Source organism: Herpailurus yagouaroundi, unplaced genomic scaffold, assembly GCF_014898765.1.
Source record: "Herpailurus yagouaroundi ecotype Mexico unplaced genomic scaffold, PumYag 163, whole genome shotgun sequence".
Classification (NCBI taxonomy): Eukaryota; Metazoa; Chordata; class Mammalia; order Carnivora; family Felidae; genus Herpailurus; species Herpailurus yagouaroundi.
In genome coordinates this window covers 39940376-39959321 of record NW_024412404.1, presented here as the reverse complement: position 1 = coordinate 39959321, position 18946 = coordinate 39940376, and the positions used below count along the sequence as shown (strand labels likewise).

Sequence of the window (18946 nt, the reverse complement as noted above, 5' to 3'; positions counted from 1 at the left end):
GCCTAGCAGCCCAGCCGCCACGGGGGAGGAGAGGAGAGGATTCCAGGCTGAAGGGAGCAAAGCCCTCTCAGAAGTAACAATAGTGGCAAGGCTTGCCTCCCAAAGCTCAGGGGTGAAAAAGTACTGGCTTGTTTGTCCTGAGGCTAATAGTGGGGGAAGGAAAGATTCTGATCACCCTGGGCCAGGTGTGTGAGTGTGTGTGTGTGGGGGGGGGGGGCGGGGGATGGGGGAGCGCGGGGGATAAGGGGGGGTGTTTCCTGTCACCTTGGGGGGTGGCTGGCTCTCTGGGGGAAACAGGCTTTCAGGTCTTACCTAGGTGGCTTTGAGCCCACCAGGACATTTCTGAGCCCTTGGTCCCAAAGCATACCTGGAATATTCATCAGGATACCACCATTTAGAATTTCTGGTTATTCAGAAAAGATTAAGTTGACTGATTTTACTTTTACTTAGCCAAACTTTTCTTCTTAGAAAGGGCCAAATAATGAACAAGCTCAGTGGCAGGGGAGCCCCCTTTTGGGGAATTGTCCTTTGGGACCCCCCCATGCATCTCTAAACATCTATGACAGCTGAAAGGTCCTCTCTAACCCAGCTAATCATGAAGATAGTGCCCAGTGCTTTCTATTAGGCAACTCTTTGTTAGCCTGAGTTGGCTACTATATGCACTTGGAATAAAGATCATTGATTTCTTAAAAATATTTTGAATTCATATTAAAACTGGCCCCTCCTGGGGTGCCTGGGTGGCTCAGTCGGTTAAGCATCGGACTTCGGCTCAGGTCATGATCTCAAGGTCTGTGAGTTCGAGCCCCGCGTCGGGCTCTGTGCTGACAGCTCAGAGCCTGGAGCCTGCTCTGGATTCTGTGTCTCCCTCTCTCTCTCTCTGCCCCTCCCCTGCTAGTACTCTATCAAAAATAAATAAAAACATTAAAAAAAAAAACCTGGCCCCTCTCCCTGGTCTCTACATGGGTCAGCGAACCCTTGCTGTGGAGGATAAAGCACAATCCATCTGGGGTGCTCAGACTTTGGGTCTCTTGGATGGAAGGAAGAGACGAAGGGAGAAGTCAAGAGGAAGGCCCAAGGTATGACCACAGTACTGCATCTTTGTTAAAATACCCTGGAGCCTTTCATACTGTCTTCATATTCCCCATGACTCTCCTCCCCTCTGCAACTCCATTAGCAGCCCACCCTGCACCCCGCTGTGCTTCTGTCCAAGGCACCCTGCTGGGATGGGCAGCCCATCGCCACTGGGATGGCTGGTAGGCACAGACATGGGATGTGGATTGAGGATGAAAATTGGGGTGGTACAGCTTTTATTCTGCTCCAATTTGATCTCACTCTCCCAGTCCTAGAGTGGATTGATGCCCCTTCTTTTCGGTATCCTTTCCCTTTAGAGGTGAACTGGATAAAGGAGGAAGGGGCAGAGCCCTGATTCAATGACTCCCTAAGCTGCAGGCCCAGGGCACCCGCATTATCTGTCAATGTCTCATTGCTATGGAAATGCCCCCATAATTAAATCAGAGCTGAGGTCTAAGGCCTGGAGGTCCTTGGGGATGTAGCCGGAGGCCTCAGGGATGTCTGGAGGAGGCTAGCTTCATACTGTTGGGCCTTCTCAGCCTAAATGAAGAGTCCAGGGCCCGTGGGTGCTGTGCAGAAGCCCTCTGGTCTGGTTTGGCCTCCTCAGCAAAGGGCTCTGACTTGCTGTATGTCAGAAGTTACCCTAGCGCCCTTCTTTCAAGGTTGGAGAGGAACTCTGATGTCTGTGCCCTAAATTCCTCTAGCTAATCAGGGTCTTTGAGCTGACAGACAAGGCTAGGAGACTCCCAGCCTCCTTTAGAAACATTTCTCAGCCTTTATTGCCCTCTCCTCCCCCGGAGGGGCTGGCCAAGAGCTAAGCTGTTTGTTTTATGGAGGGAAGTGCAGTTGCATTGGAAGGGGGTTGTTAACTACAGGAAAGAGGCAGTTTCTGGAGGTCCTCAGGACTCCCCGGTAGGAGGAGGAGGGTTTCCCAGGACGCACACTTCTATCGGCTAAAAAGCCGCTTCGCTCACCATCCCAGATGTGGGCAGGGGGTCTGAGCTTCTGAGAGCCCACAACCCTTTTTCAGAAGCTGAGCCTGCACTGTCCGCACAGGCCTCCAGGACCTGGTGGGGGTGGGGGGGGGGGGGCCCACCCCTGCTTTCCAGCTTTGACCTCTGCCTTATTGACCTCCCCCCACCTCTGCTCAAATTTACCAGCTTCCAGGAGAATCTTCTGCTCCCTCTCTCCCCCGCCTTGAGCAGCATCCACATCTCCTCCTGGGTCTTAGCTATAGATTCCTTCAGAGCTGCAGTCTTAAGGCATCACGAGAAGTTTCTCCCAAACTCTTGGAATAAGACCCCCTTCTCCCCCCCCACTGCCAGGGTAGGGAAGCTAACAAGGCTCTTCTTCTCACCGTGGAGGAATGTATTTTCCTCATCCCTAGCTTTCCAAAGTTCAGACATTTTTTTTCCAAAGAAAAGGGAAGATTCTCTGCTGACCCTTTGATCTGGGAGTTTGGAGAAGCAGCTCTTTCCATGGCGCCTGGACCTCAAAACCATGCGCTATAGGTGCGGTCTTCAGCCTTTGTCCTTTCTGATTTTTATTACCTGACGATTGGCTGAGCAGTGGCGGGGAGGGGCATGTGATATCTAGATCTGTAACAAACACAAAACTGATACTTAACTTTTATCTTTTTAAGACTAAAACATGTTTATTTTATAGATGCTTTTGGACTGCTCTACCATGTCCCGTTCTTGGGGAGAGTAATCGTCCTTTTGATTGCTTCTGCTAACTCTCCCTCACGATAGCTTGTATTCACATGAAGTATGTGGGTTTTTTTTGTTTTGTTTTGTTTTTTGTTTTTTTTGTAGCAAGCTCATCTTCAGTGGCGGAGTCCCAGGGGCCCGAGGTTGGGGACTGCCCCTACAGAGAAGGTCTGCCCTCGTCCCTGCTGGGGTTTCTGAGTGGGTCACTATTCTAGACACATTTTCATGCCAGCTATTGGCTGGGGAGTTCCTGTCACACTCTCGGGTATAAACTTGAACTCTTGAACCAGGGTCAGGCTTCAGGGTGCCATTTTTCATGGAGACCATTTTTCCCCCGTGCTTGCTTCCCTGGACCCACTGGGATACGTTTATGTGTCTCCCTTTCACGGACAGTGTTGTCCTGCTCTGTCCCTGGCTTTATGCGGGGTAATGCTCAGTTCTAGCGTCCTGCTTCTTTTGGACCCAAGGTCATGGCTCCTCTCCGGTGTGTTACAACCCCAACGTCCCCCAGTTAGGGTCCACCTCCAGTGCGATACCCTCAGTCTCTCACAGATCGCCCGGGCTTTGAGTTTCCCTCTACGTCTGGTGCCACAGAGTGAGACTTGTCTGTGTATTAACAATTCTTGTTGTTACATTTTACCCAGCGGTGTTTTGGTGAGCGCAGCCTGCCTGGTTTCTGGACATTGGCCTCATTCCCCCATTACCCCTCTGGGACTAGAAGGAGGGCGGCAAGGATTACGCTCGCGTGCATCTCTCCTGGTGCTTGGTGCTGATGCCCACTAGAGGCCAGTGAAGCCCACTTGTGCATCAAGTCCAGGGGCCGCTGGGTTCCTGGGAGGCCAGGGTAAGCACGGAGAGCCGCCGAACCATCCCTGACTCGCTCCGTTTGGCCTCCAGGGTGGGGAACCTGCTCTCCCCTTCAGGGTGGACTTTCGCCAGGTCAAGGGACTCTCTCAATGCTCAGGCGCGTCTCCAAGGGACTCGGGGAATCCCGAAACTAGTACTCATCTTCTCTCAGATCAACATTGTTGCCAGTGTCCCCTCATGCTCCTCTATGGCTAGAGACCTGGACAGACACAGGAAGGGAGAGGTTGGGGTGGGGCTAGCGGGGGAAGAAGGGCTGTTTCCTACCAGTGGTGGGAGATTTGAAGGCATCGGCAGGCACACAGTTGGAGCCAGAGTCCTCACTGAAGTCCTGACCTAGAGGTCCCTGGGACTACTGAGGGGTCGATGGCGGCCCCCTATGGAGTCCTTTGGAAGGGTGAGAAGTGATAGAAGGCACCAGCCATCAGCCAGCCAACCTGAGGAAGCCTGGGGCCAGAGTACCCCCAACCCACTCTCTCATCTAGCTGGTCCCTTTTTCCTTATCACTTCGGAGACGCTCGGCTCCGTTCCAGACCAGCAGCCTAGAGCAGTGGGCTGGAGAGAAGAGACGCCGCTGAGCTAGAGCAGCCCAGCGGCGGAAGGGAAAGTGGGTGATAAATTTAAATAACCAGCTTGACTTGGCAGCTTGCTGAGTTGTGATGCAGTGAAATTAAAATCTCGGCAGAACTTGCAAACACTACCCAGAAAAATCGGTCTCTCTCCTTGGTTCCAAGATGGAAGGTGGGGAGGGGAGGCTATCAGGCCAGGCCCCAGTCGCTGGCAGCCACCCTTGCTTGCAATGTGATTAGCTGTGTCCTGGCCCACTGGGCCCCACTCTCCCCTCCACACAATAGCCAAGGCTCCTCTCTCCTCTCAGTCCTGACCTTGTGGAACAGCTGTATCAAGTGGCTGGTGAAGTTTGAAATCAGCCTCCAGTGCCAGGAGGTGGCAGGAATATCAATAAGGTCGGCTCTTCAGGTCGGGCTAGGGCCTTGCTGGGCCGGTTTCCTCAGGGCTCACACCTGAAGGTTTCTAGCCTCAGCTGCCTGTCCCCCCCGGGGAGGAAGGCGAGCTGGGTGCCTGAGGCACGGCGGGGATGAAGAGGGTTCCTTGAACACCTTAGCACGCCCAAGCCAGGCTGCGGGCACGGATGACCTCCCTGCTCCCTCCCCTTTAGCACATGCCTGGCTAGAACGAGCCTCCCCTTTCCTTTCTCCACCAAAGCCCTTCATATTCTCCAACCAAATAAGCTTTTCAAGACTCTCCGAGGGGAATTTCCACAAACACACCAAAAGCCTCTCCCGTATCCCAGCTGGGCTTGAAGCTGTCACAGATGCCAAGATCCTTCTAGAAGAACACAGCCCAAGTCCACCTCTCTCGTGTCTGTTCTCCTTGCATCGCTGCTCACTGCTCCCCACAAAGTCCTGGCCCGAAGGCCACCATGCTGGACCCGCTCCTGAGCCGGCGCATGAAGTCTCTGGGCACTGCCCCGTTTCTCACCTTGATAGTACCTCTAGCAATTTCTGTTTGTCCCCATAATAAACACATCGTGAATCATTCATCTTTAATAGATTATGCAAATTAGGAGGACATAAAATCAACAAAGATCAATAACTGCAGCCGTTTAATTGCCAGCAAAAACATTTTAAGAATGAGCATAATCTGAAGCCCTTTCTCGGGTAATGGCACCATTAATCCAAACACTGGATCTTGGCCTAAGTCTGGAAAAATCATTCCCTGCCCCCACCTCCTCCCACCTCCCCTCCCCCACCTCTCCACACACTTCCCTCTTTTTGGTAATTTCCAGTTTCTGAGCGAGTTTCCCGTCATTACCACTGGTGAACAGCTCCGAATGTTAATGGTTCTGCTTTTGTTACTCCTCGCTTGATTGAAATGTCGCATACAGATTGAGATGTTAGTGCTAACTTGCCACCTGGGAATGTCAAGCTGGGTCTGAAATGAACTTTTCTCACACTTGGATCCAGATGGATCAGCCGGAGATGTTCCCAGGCTGAGCTGGGACCGTTCCAGGGCCATGGGGGGGGGGGGGGGCGGGCAGGAAGGCGGGCGGGGGATGCTCAAGGTGGAGGCACTTCTCTGCACCAGCCTGAGTTCTCCTGCAGCAGGAACCCTACCCGAAGGTCCATCTCTCCACCCCAGGGAGCCTCTGCCTTCTGGACTGTGGCCCCGGGCGCAGAGAAGCACAGCTGGGATTAGAGACGAGTCTCTTGGACTCTCTTTTGTCAGCTGCCTGGGGTGGACCACCTTTGGGAAGTGGCCACTGAAACTCTCAGCAGACCGGAAAGGTGGCCCGGCCTGCACCATTGCTCTGCCTTGGGTCAGAACCCCCAGTGGCTCAGAGGACTTCCACGTTGGCTAAGGAGGGCTTGGGTTGAGGCCCAGTTGATAACAGGCAGTGTCCTGACCCACCCACCTGTCACTCCCGAAAGCCCCATCCAGTTCTCTGACACTTCCAGAACAGTCTCTGATTGCCTAGCCAAAGAGCTCCACCCTGTCCGGGCCAGAAACAGTTGTAGCAGGACACCTCTGGAGGAGAAGCTGCGAGAGCTCACAGCAGGGCCCTCCCCAGACCCTAGTTGGAGGCCGTGTGGCCACTCACAGCCCATCTCAGGCCTGAGCCCTGCTCAGATGGGCTCCAAGTCAGAACAGGGCCTGTTCCCTGTCTTTGCCGCTGGCTGTGACGCTGGCTGCCAGGTCCCCGGGCCGCCTCCGCCTGCCTCGCTCGGCAGGTAACGCCTCAGTGTCTCCCAATCCCCACTGAGACCCTTCTCAATCATTCTGTCTCCCAAGGAACAAACGGCACATTGGCTTTAGTGTCTCCAGAATAATTAGGTGAATTTTAATAACACCTCAATGTGTGTTTCTCCCACTTGGGCACTTCCCTGGCCCGGAAAGCCTTCCACAGTGCCAGGCGCCTTCCACAGCCCGCAGCCCGGCGGCCTAGAGCGGCATCGGCTGGCCCTGCGCAGCACCACACTCCGGCCTTCTTCCCGCGAGCTGCCTCCGCCGCTCCTAACCCACGAGAGCGGCTGGACAAATGCCCGCTCCCCCTGCGTTTGACTGTGCGACAGGCCTGACCCTGCCTTGAAATCAAGCCTCAGTCTCTGTGATTTCTCCGGGAAGCGGACGGAGGGCTGGAAGAATCGTGCTTATCTGTAACCACAGAGCTGGATGCCATATGCCACGAAGCCCAAAGCCACACAGCTAACCCAGCTTCCCGGGGGGTAGAGGAAGGCATACTTGGAGACATGGGAGTATGGAGGCTGGACCCTGGGCCTCATGCTCCATTCTCCCCAGCCCGGCCTCCACGTTCTTCTGCACATGTCCTAGCAAGAGGCTAATAACTCTGGGTGCCTCGGTGGAGGCCAGAGAAAAAGGCAAAAGGAGAGCCAGGAGGACGGGCAGAAGGGACCAGCAGTAGCCCCCTCCTCGCTTCGACCTTTCCAGGCAGAGACCCTGACCACAACTCTGTCTCGCCACATCTGCACACATCTGTTCAGGAAGCACCCTGGTTTTCGGAGGCTCGCTCTCTCTCTGCAGATATCATGCCAGGGGGCCCCTTGTCACACTGGGCCCAGATGGCACCGGCTGAGGTGCCCCCACTGCAAGCAGCGCCCCCACCCTCCCAGAAGCCTCCTTACCGGTCACCACGGGGTATGTCTGCGTGCCTGACACGTTGCTGCCCAGCTCGGGGTTGGTGGATGCAGATAGACTCGACTTGACTTCATCAAGCCCAGGGGTCAGGGCTGGGAGGGAGTACTCGTTCCCCTGGGAGAAGAGAGAAAAGCGACAGCTCTCTATTGATGCACACATGCGGAGAAAGGGCTCAGTGTGCAGATGGGGAGGAGGAACAGGGAGCCTTCCCAGATGGGGTGGAAGGAGATGGCCGGGCAGAGGGAGGGGAGAGAGGGAGGGGCGGGCTCGGCGGATGATGGAGAGTTTTGTGTGGGTGGGGGGGGGGGGGGGCGGGGGGCGCAGACCGGACTCGGCGTAGCTGTTGGCGGTTATCCCAGCATCCTTCCAATTGCCACAGCGTCCCCTGCCTAAGAAGCCCCAAGGGCGGAGTGTAGCAGTTGGGTTCCCCCTGCTGCGAGGCAAGGGGTGCTTTCAGGTCCCCCCTGGAGTCCTGGGGAGGAGGGCGAACCGTGCAGCGATGGCAGAGGCAGGGGCTGGGGGAAGGGCCTAGCGGGGCCTCTGGCCTGGTGCCGCTGGGCTAGCTGCTCGGGTGCTGGCGCCCCCTTTTTAAAAAACAAACAAAGACAGCCCCACGGGCCCCTCGCTCTCTGCCTGTGCACTGGGGTATGAAATTGGGGAGGGGGAGAGTCCACATGGCTAACAGAAGGGTGGGAGGGGGCCAGTCATTGACTCTGAAAGGGTGTCCTGCCCGAAACACTCGGGTAATTGCCTTTTTATTGCAGCCACCGCTAAGCCAGACCCCAGAGCTGGGCAGCCCAGGAGCCTGCACAAAGCAGGAAAAGTTGCTCTGATTAATATTACGTTAAATTAAAACTGATTTTCTGCTCTTTCGGGTCCGTTTTTTTCCCTTCCGCTTCCTGGCCCCCCCCAGAGGGCCCCCTCCCCTCCCTGGCTGGACGGGATTGCCTCGTCATTTCCAATTCCTTCTCGTATTGATCTTCCTGTAGAAATCAGTTTTGTAATTAGCTGCAAATTAGGCCTTCTACTGGGGGTGAAGCTGCCCCCTGATTTATCACCAGAGTAATTCGCTGTGATCGGAGAGAAATTAAAATGAACTCAATTAGGCTTCGGATTTGCTTTATGGGCCCTGCTCCGAGTTTCAGGGGGAAAAATGACTGTGCTGGTGTTTAATAGTCTAATGAAAGTAAATAAAGGTTATTCATTGTAATACAGCCGGGGACTCGTGGAGGGTGCACCGAGCCGCCCGCCTCGGCCGGCTCCTCCTTTGTTGGTTTATGGCTCAGGGCACCTTAAAAAGACTTTTGATTTTTGTTTTATGAAGACAAACAGCTTATGGGATAAAAGGACGGGCGGAGAGAAAGGCGAGTGGCTGGGAGCTGCCGGAGTCCGAGGGAGGAACTGTGCCGCGCGGGGCGGCGCTGCTGTGCCACCGCGCGGGTGCGCGTGCAAGCCCGGCTGACCGTGTTGGGCTGCGGTTGTGGGCCTGGCCTGGGCCGTAGGTGTGGGAGGAACGGGTGTGTGCTCCTATCTTTGCGTGCGTGCACCGGGGGCCCACAGGGATGTGTGGGTGGAGGCAGGTGCGGGAGGTGTGCTGAGCTGTGGCCTGGGAAAGGCGCCCCTTCCGGCTCTCGGGGCGTGCTTTGAGTACAGTGAGCAGGGGCCCCGTGGTGGGGGGTGAACACGCGCACATGGGTACACGGGAGGAATCAGAGACGTACGTCCGCGTTGTGCATCGTGCCGCTGTGTTGCGGGCTGCAGCCACGCTGGGCTGTTCTGCATCTGGAGGGAGTACTGGGTGTGAGGGCCGTTGGCCTATCTGGGGTCACACCGGACAGCTGCACTGGGGAGTAGGAGGCAGGCACAGAGGGCTCTCCTCGTGACGCTGGGCGAGAAGAGCACCCCAGGCTTGCACAAACTTTCTGTAAGACCTTCGGGCCATTTAGGCGAGGGACACGGCAGGGGCATGGGGACATTTTCTGGGTATTCTATGCCAGACTCACGGAACAGCGGGGCTGGAAGGGACCTATTAGACCTTACCCAAGTCCTTCATTCTACAGATGGGGAAACTGAGGCTCTGAAGGGGACAAGACTTACCCAAGACCATCCTAGCACCCAGAGCTCATCATTTCTAACTGCCCTATACCAGAATGGTTTTTCTTAACTCCACCATTACGTCCTCGTGTGTGTTCACACAGCACACACGTGGTGCACACACATGTAGCACGTGCGATGCTGGCGACGCACACTGTCCAGAGGCCTTGTCCTGCCCTGTTCCTTTGCGCTTCTGCAAGCAGAAAACGCCTTCCTCACCTGTTCTGATTTGATGTGCTCTGATGCCTGGAAGACGTCAGGGTAGGAAGGACGCTCAAAGACCCGATCCAAAGCTTCCAGCTGCTGCTGGGTGAAGGTGTCAGCTCGCAAGTGCTTCCGCAAACTGTCCACGCCACTCTGGGAGTCTCCATTGGGGACTGAGCCCTCGGACACATCTGCAGGACACATGGACACTGGGGGCATCAGCACAGGCCAGCGGAGGTACAGTGGGCCCGGGGGGGCCGGCACTCGGCTCGGCCCCCAGAGCTTTGTACCCCTGCCGGGACCCCTTACTCCCAGCTTCTAGGCTGGAGCAGCTGACCCAGGGGCTGGCCATGCCTCTGAGATCTGGCTGAGGAAGCCAGAGCCTCTGAAGGACCTGGGGAGAGAAAGGGAAGTTGTCCCAGTGTGCGCGGGCCCCCGCCGCCGCCGCGGGAGTGAGGGAAAAACTGGGCAGAAGTGGAGCCAGGGGGCTGCTAGGAATCGTCTCCTTAGGGGATGTCTCCCTTGAGCCCCTTCTGTCCCCAGGCCTGGGTCAGCCTGAGGGAGGAGCTGGGTGTCTCAGACCAGCATTACTGAGCCTGTGGAGAATTGAACTCGGCTCTGAGATGAATTTCAGTTCCACTGACTCCAGGGGTGGAAAATCATCAAATCTCCGAGGCTGAGTGTAACATGGAGACTGGGTGAAGTAATTAACTTCACCACCGAGGGAGGAGGGGCTCTGAAAGTCAAGCTGAGGCATTCTGCTTGCATTGGGCCAGGACTCAGACCAGAGCAGGAGGACAGCGGCTGGCACGTGAGCAGTGGCACACTGCCTTGGGCAGAGACTAAAGACAGGGTCTTTGTGGATGCTCTTGTGCCCAGGCCGCCTGCCTCAGCCTCTGTCCCTGACCCGGACTCTGAGTAGGCCTACATCAGAGGCCATCCTCTGCCCTCCAGTTCCTCCTGCGGGTCTCACAGAGAGCTGAGACTCACTCAGTGAAGAAAAGGCCATGGTGGTGCCACACTAGTGCCCGTCCTGGGGCTGCAGGCCAATTCTGTCTATGTCCTGCTCTGCCCGGGCTTTCTTCTACGTGTGGGGGCTTTCTACCCCTCCCTACCTCCTTGCATCAGGTCTGTTAGGGTTTTCGGAGCACGCAGTGAGCTAAGTGCCTGCTCTCTGTCTCTCTCTGAACCTCTATCCAGCAGCGCCCCAGCCCAAAGCTGGGTCCCCCCCAGGCACAGCAGGGCCACTTCTCGGCTTCCCTCGGCCCAAGACCTGCTGGGGAGCCTTGGGCCTGGGGCCAGCCCATGCTGTAGGCCTCAGGGTGTTCCTCTGGGACTGTTATATATATCAGTTTATAGGTGATTATATGATATGATATAATCAATATTGCATTATATACAGTAACACCATACAGTATCATTCAGGAGACCATAGAAAATATTACATATTGATTAACCTCCACCTGCAGCCATCCCCTCTTCTGGCCTCCCAGACGGAGCATGGGGGTCTGCTTTCCAAATGGGACCTGCTGCCTTTCCTCCACTCTATTCCTCAGGAGGTGGGAAAGCAAAGGATGTGTGTGTGTGTGTGTGTGTGTGTGTGTGTGTGTAAGAAAGGGAGAGAAATGAAGACCAGGACCAAGTCTGAGGTGGACAGACAGGGACAGCTTTCACGGTATTTCGATGTCTCCACATTCCTATGGACACAAAACTTGGTGGTTGTGTTTTTTACTGTGTACGCCTCTGGAATGATGTTCTGTCTTGGAGAGTGTGTGTGTCTCTGTTATATGAGGTAGGGTGTGGCATGTTTATTTTTTCCTTTTGTGTGGGCATTCCTTGTGTATATGTATTTGTACATGTATAAACATCCAGATAAATATGTGTCTGTGTCTTTGTAAGTGACAGAGCAAGAACCGTTATCAAAGGATGTGTGTGTGTGTGTGTGTGTGTGTGTGTGTGTGTGTGTGATTGCATGGGGAGCATGAGCTCATGTGCCCCATGTTTCTTCTCTGCCTGTTTTTCTTTCGAGGAGGTGCTATCATCCCAATTCCACCCCCTCGTAGCTATTTGCATGTTCCATTGTGTCCAGTTCTCTCTTGCTAGAGTCCTCCTACCTTTCTGGGAAGCCCTGTTGTCAGGGCCGAGGGAGGCAGCGGGTGTCTTTGTGTGTGGTTATTGCGGTGTCACCAAATGGGTCCTGGGAAGGAAAGTGTGCATTTGTCTGCGAGCATGTGCTCACACATGAGGTGCATGAGTGTGTGCATATGTGTGGGAAGACTCATATCACGCCTCTGTGTGGATTTGTGTATATGCCTGTGTGTGGCTTGGCTCAACCTTGTGTGTGTGTGTGTGTGTGTGTGTGTGCGCGCGCGTGTGTGTGTGTAGGGGCTGAACTGAGGCTTTGTCCTCAGGTCACTGGCTGGAGGAGTCTCTTTTCCTTCATTTATTCAGGGGCCCTTCAGATCTTGACAAATCTGTCACTCTAAATTTGCGAGAGATTATGGTGCTCTCTCCCCAGCCCGCAGAGAGGTGATATATGATATCTGCTGCCCCTATTGATTGCCTGATCTGGTGGCAGAGGCCGGCGAAATGAACTTGAAATGAACATCATGCCTCAACTCATTGTGCGTATAATACACTACTTAATCCCACATTTTTCAGCCGCTATGGAATTCAATTGATCAATCATGTTCCACTGATAGTACTGTTTTAGGGGTTATTGCTGCTCCCTCCACTCACTGACCTTTTTATTTATTTATTTTTTTGTATACTCAGGCCCTGGTGATAAGACAGGTTACAGAGGCAGTGATGGAAGGGGGAGGGAGGAAGGAGAGGCAAAGGGAAGCCTGCTACTGGAAGAGGTGGCAGTGGGAGGCGGGCAAAGGGAAGAACAAGAGGAGGAAGGGCGTGGGGGAAGAAGAGAAAGAAGGTGCTGGAGGATCAGGGAGGCAAGGTGGTATGATGAAAGCCTGCAGAGAAACAACCCCAAGAGAGGCTGCAGGAAGCTTGAGGAAACGCCCCAGAGGAGAAGGAAGATCCTGAAGAGTCAGGAAAGGTGGCTGTAATCATGAATGGTGCAGGAGCACAGAGAAAGTTCTGGGAGGTGGGGGGTTGGGGCTTGCAGGCGGGGAGAGGGCAGTGGCATCCTTGGTGGGGACAGGGAGCTCTCACAGGCTCTCTCCAGAGGAGGGGTGGCACCCTTGCTTCAGCTGGAGAAGGAAGGGAGGGACGAAGGCAAGGAGAAAGTGCGGGAAGGAAGTGAGGAAAGGTGGTGGGGAGAAGCCTGGGGTCAGAGGTCCAAGAAGGAAGAGCTCAGGAAGGAGGAAACCCAGAGGCGGAGAAAGGGCAGACAGAGGGAGAGGAAAAAGGGCCGAAGTTCCCCATGCCAGAAGCCTAGGGAAATGCTGGCTGGGGGAGGGCACATGAATGGTACACTTGGGTATCCAGCTAAGGGAGGGCCTGGATGGGGGCGGGTTCGGACAGTAGGGTGAGGAAGGGGAAAAGAGAAGAGAGGAGAGGAAGAGGAGCAGGCATGAAAAGAGAACAGGGGAGAATAGAAAAGGAATGGAAAAATGAAGCGTTGACCAGGGTCAGTGTTGACCGCTGGCAGGGACCTCCTCAGGATGATGGAGAAAGCGCTCAGGGTGGGGCTTCTCAAGGGTGGAACTTCCCAAGGGTGGGTTCTCAGAGGTGACAGCAAGGAGAGGCTGGAACCGTGCTATGACACCAGTGCCAGGCCCGGACATTCAGGGCTCTCTGGCAGAGCTGGGCCAAAGTAGAGGAGGAGGCAGAAGCGGGTCTTGATGTAGGTTTCCGAGTGAGTGGGGAGGGAAAATATGTGAGTAATTAGATAGCACTCTTCCCCAAGAAGACTCCTGACCCAACACCGACTGCTCCCCTGTGCCAAGGTGCCAGGCTGTGAGTTCCCTGTGGGCAGAGACCATGCCTGATGCATCTCTGTTGGTCTGGCACCAGGCACAGAGGTGGGCACAGGGTCGGTGTTGATGAGTGACTGAATGAATGACCGAGGCTCCCCTGGGTAACATTCAAAGCCAAAGCCCTGGCCGGAGGTGTCTGAACTGGCCATCGGAATGGCTTGGCGCTTCAGAACACCCAGTCACCCATCAGGGAAGTCCCGCGTATCTCTAGCGATCAGAGGGATGTGGGAAGATCCACAGCAGGCCCCAGGGTAGACTTATGCCCCTCCTTCACTCACCCCCACTCTGGTGAGCACCACCCTCAGCAAACCACCTGCCCGCCTAAGTGCCAAGGGACAGAGAACACTGTGTTCCCAGTTAAGAGTCGGACTTAACCTCGGAGCTACACAACTGCCATCCAAAGAAGGCAGTGGAATTCGCTTGAGAACAGGGCTCAGAGACAGCCTCTCAATTGGACATCCCACACCACGGCCCTGTCACAGAAAGCAAGGTTGGGATAAAATGGGTCTGTCGGCCCACGGTGACTATTGGTTCCAGGGAAGTCCTTCCCTAAATGAAGGGAGGAGGCCCTCAGCCTTTATCTTGAAGACAAAAGCCAACCTGTTATCAGGGCTCCGAGAAGAAGGCTGGAGTATAGTGGCCACATGTCCTGGGCTTTGTGGAGCAATTCTGAGTTTTAGGATTCTTTCCCACGGCCGGTCCACTTTTTTTAGATTAAGGTTGGAAAATGTGGTTGCTGTACGTTTAGTAAGACCTCCCCCCCCACCCTGCCAGAGCAAGGGAGGGACCGTGTGCTAGTCAGTCTCCACGTGTGGAGGAGTCAGCCCTGTTCTCCAGCTGTCCCCTACCCAGCCACCATCCATTAGCTGCTCACGACACTCAGAACTTATTACATGCCATTTAGTCCTCCCAACAACCCTGTGAGGGGAGTACCGTGATACCTATGTGACAGAGAGGGAAACTGAGGTGGAGAGGTTAAGTAGCTTATCCAAGGCTATACCGCTGATAAATGACAGTCGGGATTTGAATTCAGGTCTGCTTGGCCCAGAGCCTACCCACTATGTCATTTCACTCCGCAGGCCAGGTTCCAAACCCAGGGGCTCAGCTGGGGACCACTTGACTCCATCTGGGACGTGACCTTAGCCACCCCCACCCCCCGCCCCAGCCTTCTCTGCCTTGCACCCTCCCTACACCGAAGGAGGGGCCTTCAGTGAGCTGGCGGAGCTAGCTGAGCACAGACTACTTCAGAATGATTAGGGGGACACTCGGTCCAAATTCTCATTTTACAGAAAGGAAAACTAGAAGGGGTGAGAGGTGACGTGGGGCAGGTGACCAGTCCCAGATCACACAACTGGGTAGTAGGACTCTCAGGACTGGAGCCCATTCCGGGCGTTTTGTCCACTACAGCATGAGCGTTGTCAAGGAGAGTAAGCTACTACAAGTCCTTTTGGAAACGAGGCCGGATATAAATTAATTAATTAAATTAAACAAACCGCTGAGCTAAAACTCTGATGTATATTATTCTTTCGGGGGAACAAAGGCTCATATTGTCTTCTCCTCTGACTGCTTCCTATTTGCTGAGCAGTTAACAAAAAGCTTTCATAGACCTTGGGTTATCTGGGCTTCCTAACTACACTCTAAGGCAGGTAGGGATTATGGTCCCTTTTTTTTTTTTTTTTTTTTTTTTTTTTTTCCTTACTGGTGAGGAAACAGGCTCAGAGTAAACAAAGAATAGCTTCTATAAGGGTAAGTGGCTAGCTCAAGGGCATATCCACCAGGGAGCCTGGCACAGGGAAGGGGCTCTGAGCACAGCTGTGGACGGGGCAGCAATGGGCTGCAGTATCCAGAGCGTGGGCTCCAGCAACGGCGTCCCCGTCCCCACATGGATGAAGACAACTGTAAAACCAAAGGTCATCTTGACCGAAGGGAGAGCCGCTGACATGGTTGACAATGGTTACCGTCTGATCAGGAGCAAATTATCTTCTTTTCACCTAAGTTTTTCGATATTGTCCGGTCTTTGTATAACAAGCGTGCACCACTTCTAGAATCTTTAATAAAAATATCTTTTACTCTTCAGCAAAAGATCTGATCTCCTCGCTCACTTAGCCTTGTCACTCCCCATCCACTGTGGGCTTCCTGAGGGCAGAGCCCTACCTTCCACCTCTCTGACCCCAGGCTAGGCCAATCATGAATAGTGTTGTCCAGTGAGGTCCCAGCAGCTTGGGCAGGAGGGAAGCCAGGGAACACCATGTCGCAGGGAGCAGGGCTAGGAACAGAAGTGTTCTGTGCTCCTTGTGTGAAGACATGCTACCTGAGTCCTCAAAGTAGTCACCGCAAGGGACAGGAGAAGTTCTTGTGCACTGACCAAAAGGTGGGTGGGGTGATGATTAGAGACAGAATGAAATCATGCCATTTCCTTGGTCAGAAAGCCCCAAGGCTCACCAAAGTCTACAGAATTAAGGGGGGGACAAACAAGTGTCACCTCCCAAATCCCAAGAAGGAGGAATCAGGCCTTTGAGAGGAATTCTTTTAAAGTCTAGCAAAGAGCTATACTAACCGCAGTTTTGTGAGCCCAAATACACGTATCTACCTGTCTGTGGGGAAACTGACAATATTAGGGCTTTCACATACACTTGTTAAATCCACCCAACTTCACAACGCACTTCTTCTTCTTCTCATTCTTCAGATGCGAGGCAAACTTATTTGTTCAACATTATTCTGGATTTGAACTCGGGGATGTCTAACCCCAAAGTTCTACGCCACCAAAGTTACCTTCTTTGTCAAAGATCAGCATCACCATCATTTACGGACACTAACTATGTACTGGGCAGGCTCCAGTGCTTTACTCACATTATCTCCAATTTCCACAGAACACTTGCCAAAGAGAGACCATTAGTTCAGTTTTACAAATGAGGGAGCAAGCTGAGGGAGATGTGCGAGATCATACAGCTGACAGGAAGCAATCTGGGGGAAAGGAAGTCTTGTTTCATCCCAAGACAGAAAATGAGTGGGGGAAAAGTGATACAGGAAGAAAAGAGAAAGGCATGGAAGTGGGAAGGTGGGTGATGGGCCTCGGCCCCTAGGGGCTGGGCGCAAGGGAGGAGCAGGGGCTAGCGGTGGCTGGGGTGGGGGTTCCGGGCTAACGCCCTGACCAGTGGCCTCTGCGCCCCTCCCTGGCTCCTTTAACACTACCTTCCCCCTCTGAGGGGTTCACCCCCAGCTGCCAGTTGTTGCAGTTTCAAACTCAATTGTTCTCCTCGGTACTGAGGCAAATGGAGTCATTAATTACCTTCTATCGGCTGGGCTGAGTTCAGAATGCGATCAATATCCCCGCTTGTCATTCAGGGCAGCCGCCGGTGCGGCCCCGGCCCCACCCCCACGCGGCGCCAGGCCCTCCCACGGATGCAGCGGATGCAGCGGATGCAGCAGGGCGGCCCGTTCCCAGCGAGGAGTGGGCCGCTTTCATCCAGGGAAAGAGCCGGGATTCGTGCCACCCACAGGGAGGGCAGAGGATAGGGGGAAAGAGAGGGAAAAGTGTGAGGGAGTGAAGAGGGAAGGGGAGGAAAGGGGAGTGGAGGGTGGAAGAGGCGGGGGAGATGGAAGGAAGAGGGGAAGCTTGGAGGAAAGGAGAAATTGGCAGGAACAGGGCTGCCCTGTGCTGGGAAGGGCTGCAAGGGCCAGGCTTGGAGAGTGTGCCGGCGGGAGCAGTGTCCAAGGAGATGTGGGGTGACGTGCCCCGTTGCCTCCCATCCTTAAGATGGACAATCTGTGGGTCTGCCCTGGCCAAGCCAAGCTCAAGAAGAGAGCACGAAGAAGCCCTTGGAAATACGGCTCAAAGCTTAGGCTCGGAGCAAGACTAGCTTATGCCTAGCGTTCTAGTCCTGACAAACCACCTGCTATCCTTGACCAAGCTCAGCCTCTAAACACTCAGTGAGTTCATGGCAGGGAGGAACGTGGGGGTGGCCGGCTGGTCTGCCTAACCTCAGTCTTGCTGTGCCCATTCGCGCCCGCGTGCCTCTAGGGACACTAACCTGCATTAGACATCCTAACATAACGCTGGACTAGGGGTAACATCTGGTTTGAAATCCTGGTTTTGTCGCTCACTGCTACATGGCCTTGTCCAAGTCCCATGAGCTTTTCTGGACTGAGCTTCCTTAAAATTACACCAGGGTGGCTAGCTCCTCCCTCTGCAGTATTAATTTCTTCTTCCTCTGTGTTCCAATAGCCATCTATCCAAACCTCTATTGTAGAAATAATAATAATAACTGAAATCTATCCTGTTTCTATTACAGTAGCAGACAGGATGCGTAACATATATACGCTGATTTAATCCTTACACTAACAGCAACTAACATTAAGTGCTTACTATATATTAGGGGCTCATCTAATAACTGTACATATATTAACTCATTTAATTTGCACCAGAACTTAAGCAGGAAGCTTCTACTATCATCCCCATTTTGTAGGTGAGGAAATGGACGTGCACAGGTTCCAGAATTTTCCTAAGGCTATGAAGCTAACAAGTGATGGAAGAGGCAGAAGCAAACCCAGGCAATGAGCCTGTAGCAGCCGAGCTCGTAATGTGGAGAAACCAAGGGATAGAAAGGTAACTTGCCCCAAATTATCTACTATGGCCAGTTAGTGGCAGAGCCAAATTCGGAATCTATATTATGGTTATTTTTCTCAATGCTTCTTTGTTTTTGAGAGAGACAGAGCACGAGTGGTGGAGGGGCAGAGAGAGAGGGGGACAGAGGACCTGAAGCGGGCTCTGCATGGACAGCAGTGAGCCCGACGTGGTGCTCGAACTCACGAAGTATGAGATCCTGAATGGCCTGAGCGAAAGTTGGATGTTCAACTGACTGAGCCACCCAGGTGCCCTATCATGGTTATTTATTTGGTTTGGGTTTTTTCCTCACTAAACCGTGACTGTTTGAAAGGCAGAAACCCATCTTTTTAATCTTTGTAAACCTAGCATAGGGCCTGAGGTGATAAAAAAAAATGTTGACTGATTCATCTAACCGAATTCCAGAAGTAAAGGCTGGTAAATTCTTAGCTTGCCTCGCTCAACAGTTTACCTTTTAGAAGAAGAAAGAAGCAACAAAGGAAATTGCCGCTCTGGATTCGGTGTCATTGCATTTTACAGCTGTAAATTATTATGGAGATCATTGAATATGATTCCTTCTTAAATCCAAAAAAAAAAAAAAAGGCTCAGAAAGATGGAGTAATTTTCCCATGTCACACAGCTAGTCATTGTTAGGATGGGGACCGAGGTTCTCAGTTTCACTATTCCAAGCCGCTTAATTCTGACCAAGAAACAAAAACTGATCAAAAGGATGTGATGGGAATCTGGGGAGAAAACAACCATGTCTGGATTTGACGGTAGCAAAGGAA

At 53.5% G+C, this 18946-nt stretch overlaps 1 protein-coding gene across 7 annotated transcripts in view; it reads right to left on the bottom strand.

The window, feature by feature from the left end:
- The window catches only part of PAX2 (paired box 2), an 88247-nt gene that overhangs the window by 10324 nt on the left and 58977 nt on the right, over positions 1-18946 (bottom strand). For all 7 annotated transcript variants that reach the window (XM_040486184.1, XM_040486185.1, XM_040486186.1 and 4 more), the window contains 2 exons: positions 9633-9808; positions 7307-7433 (listed from right to left, as the gene is read on the bottom strand). In XM_040486184.1, the coding sequence (XP_040342118.1) occupies positions 7307-7433; positions 9633-9808 (303 nt within the window). The remainder of the gene's footprint in view (positions 1-7306; positions 7434-9632; positions 9809-18946) is intronic.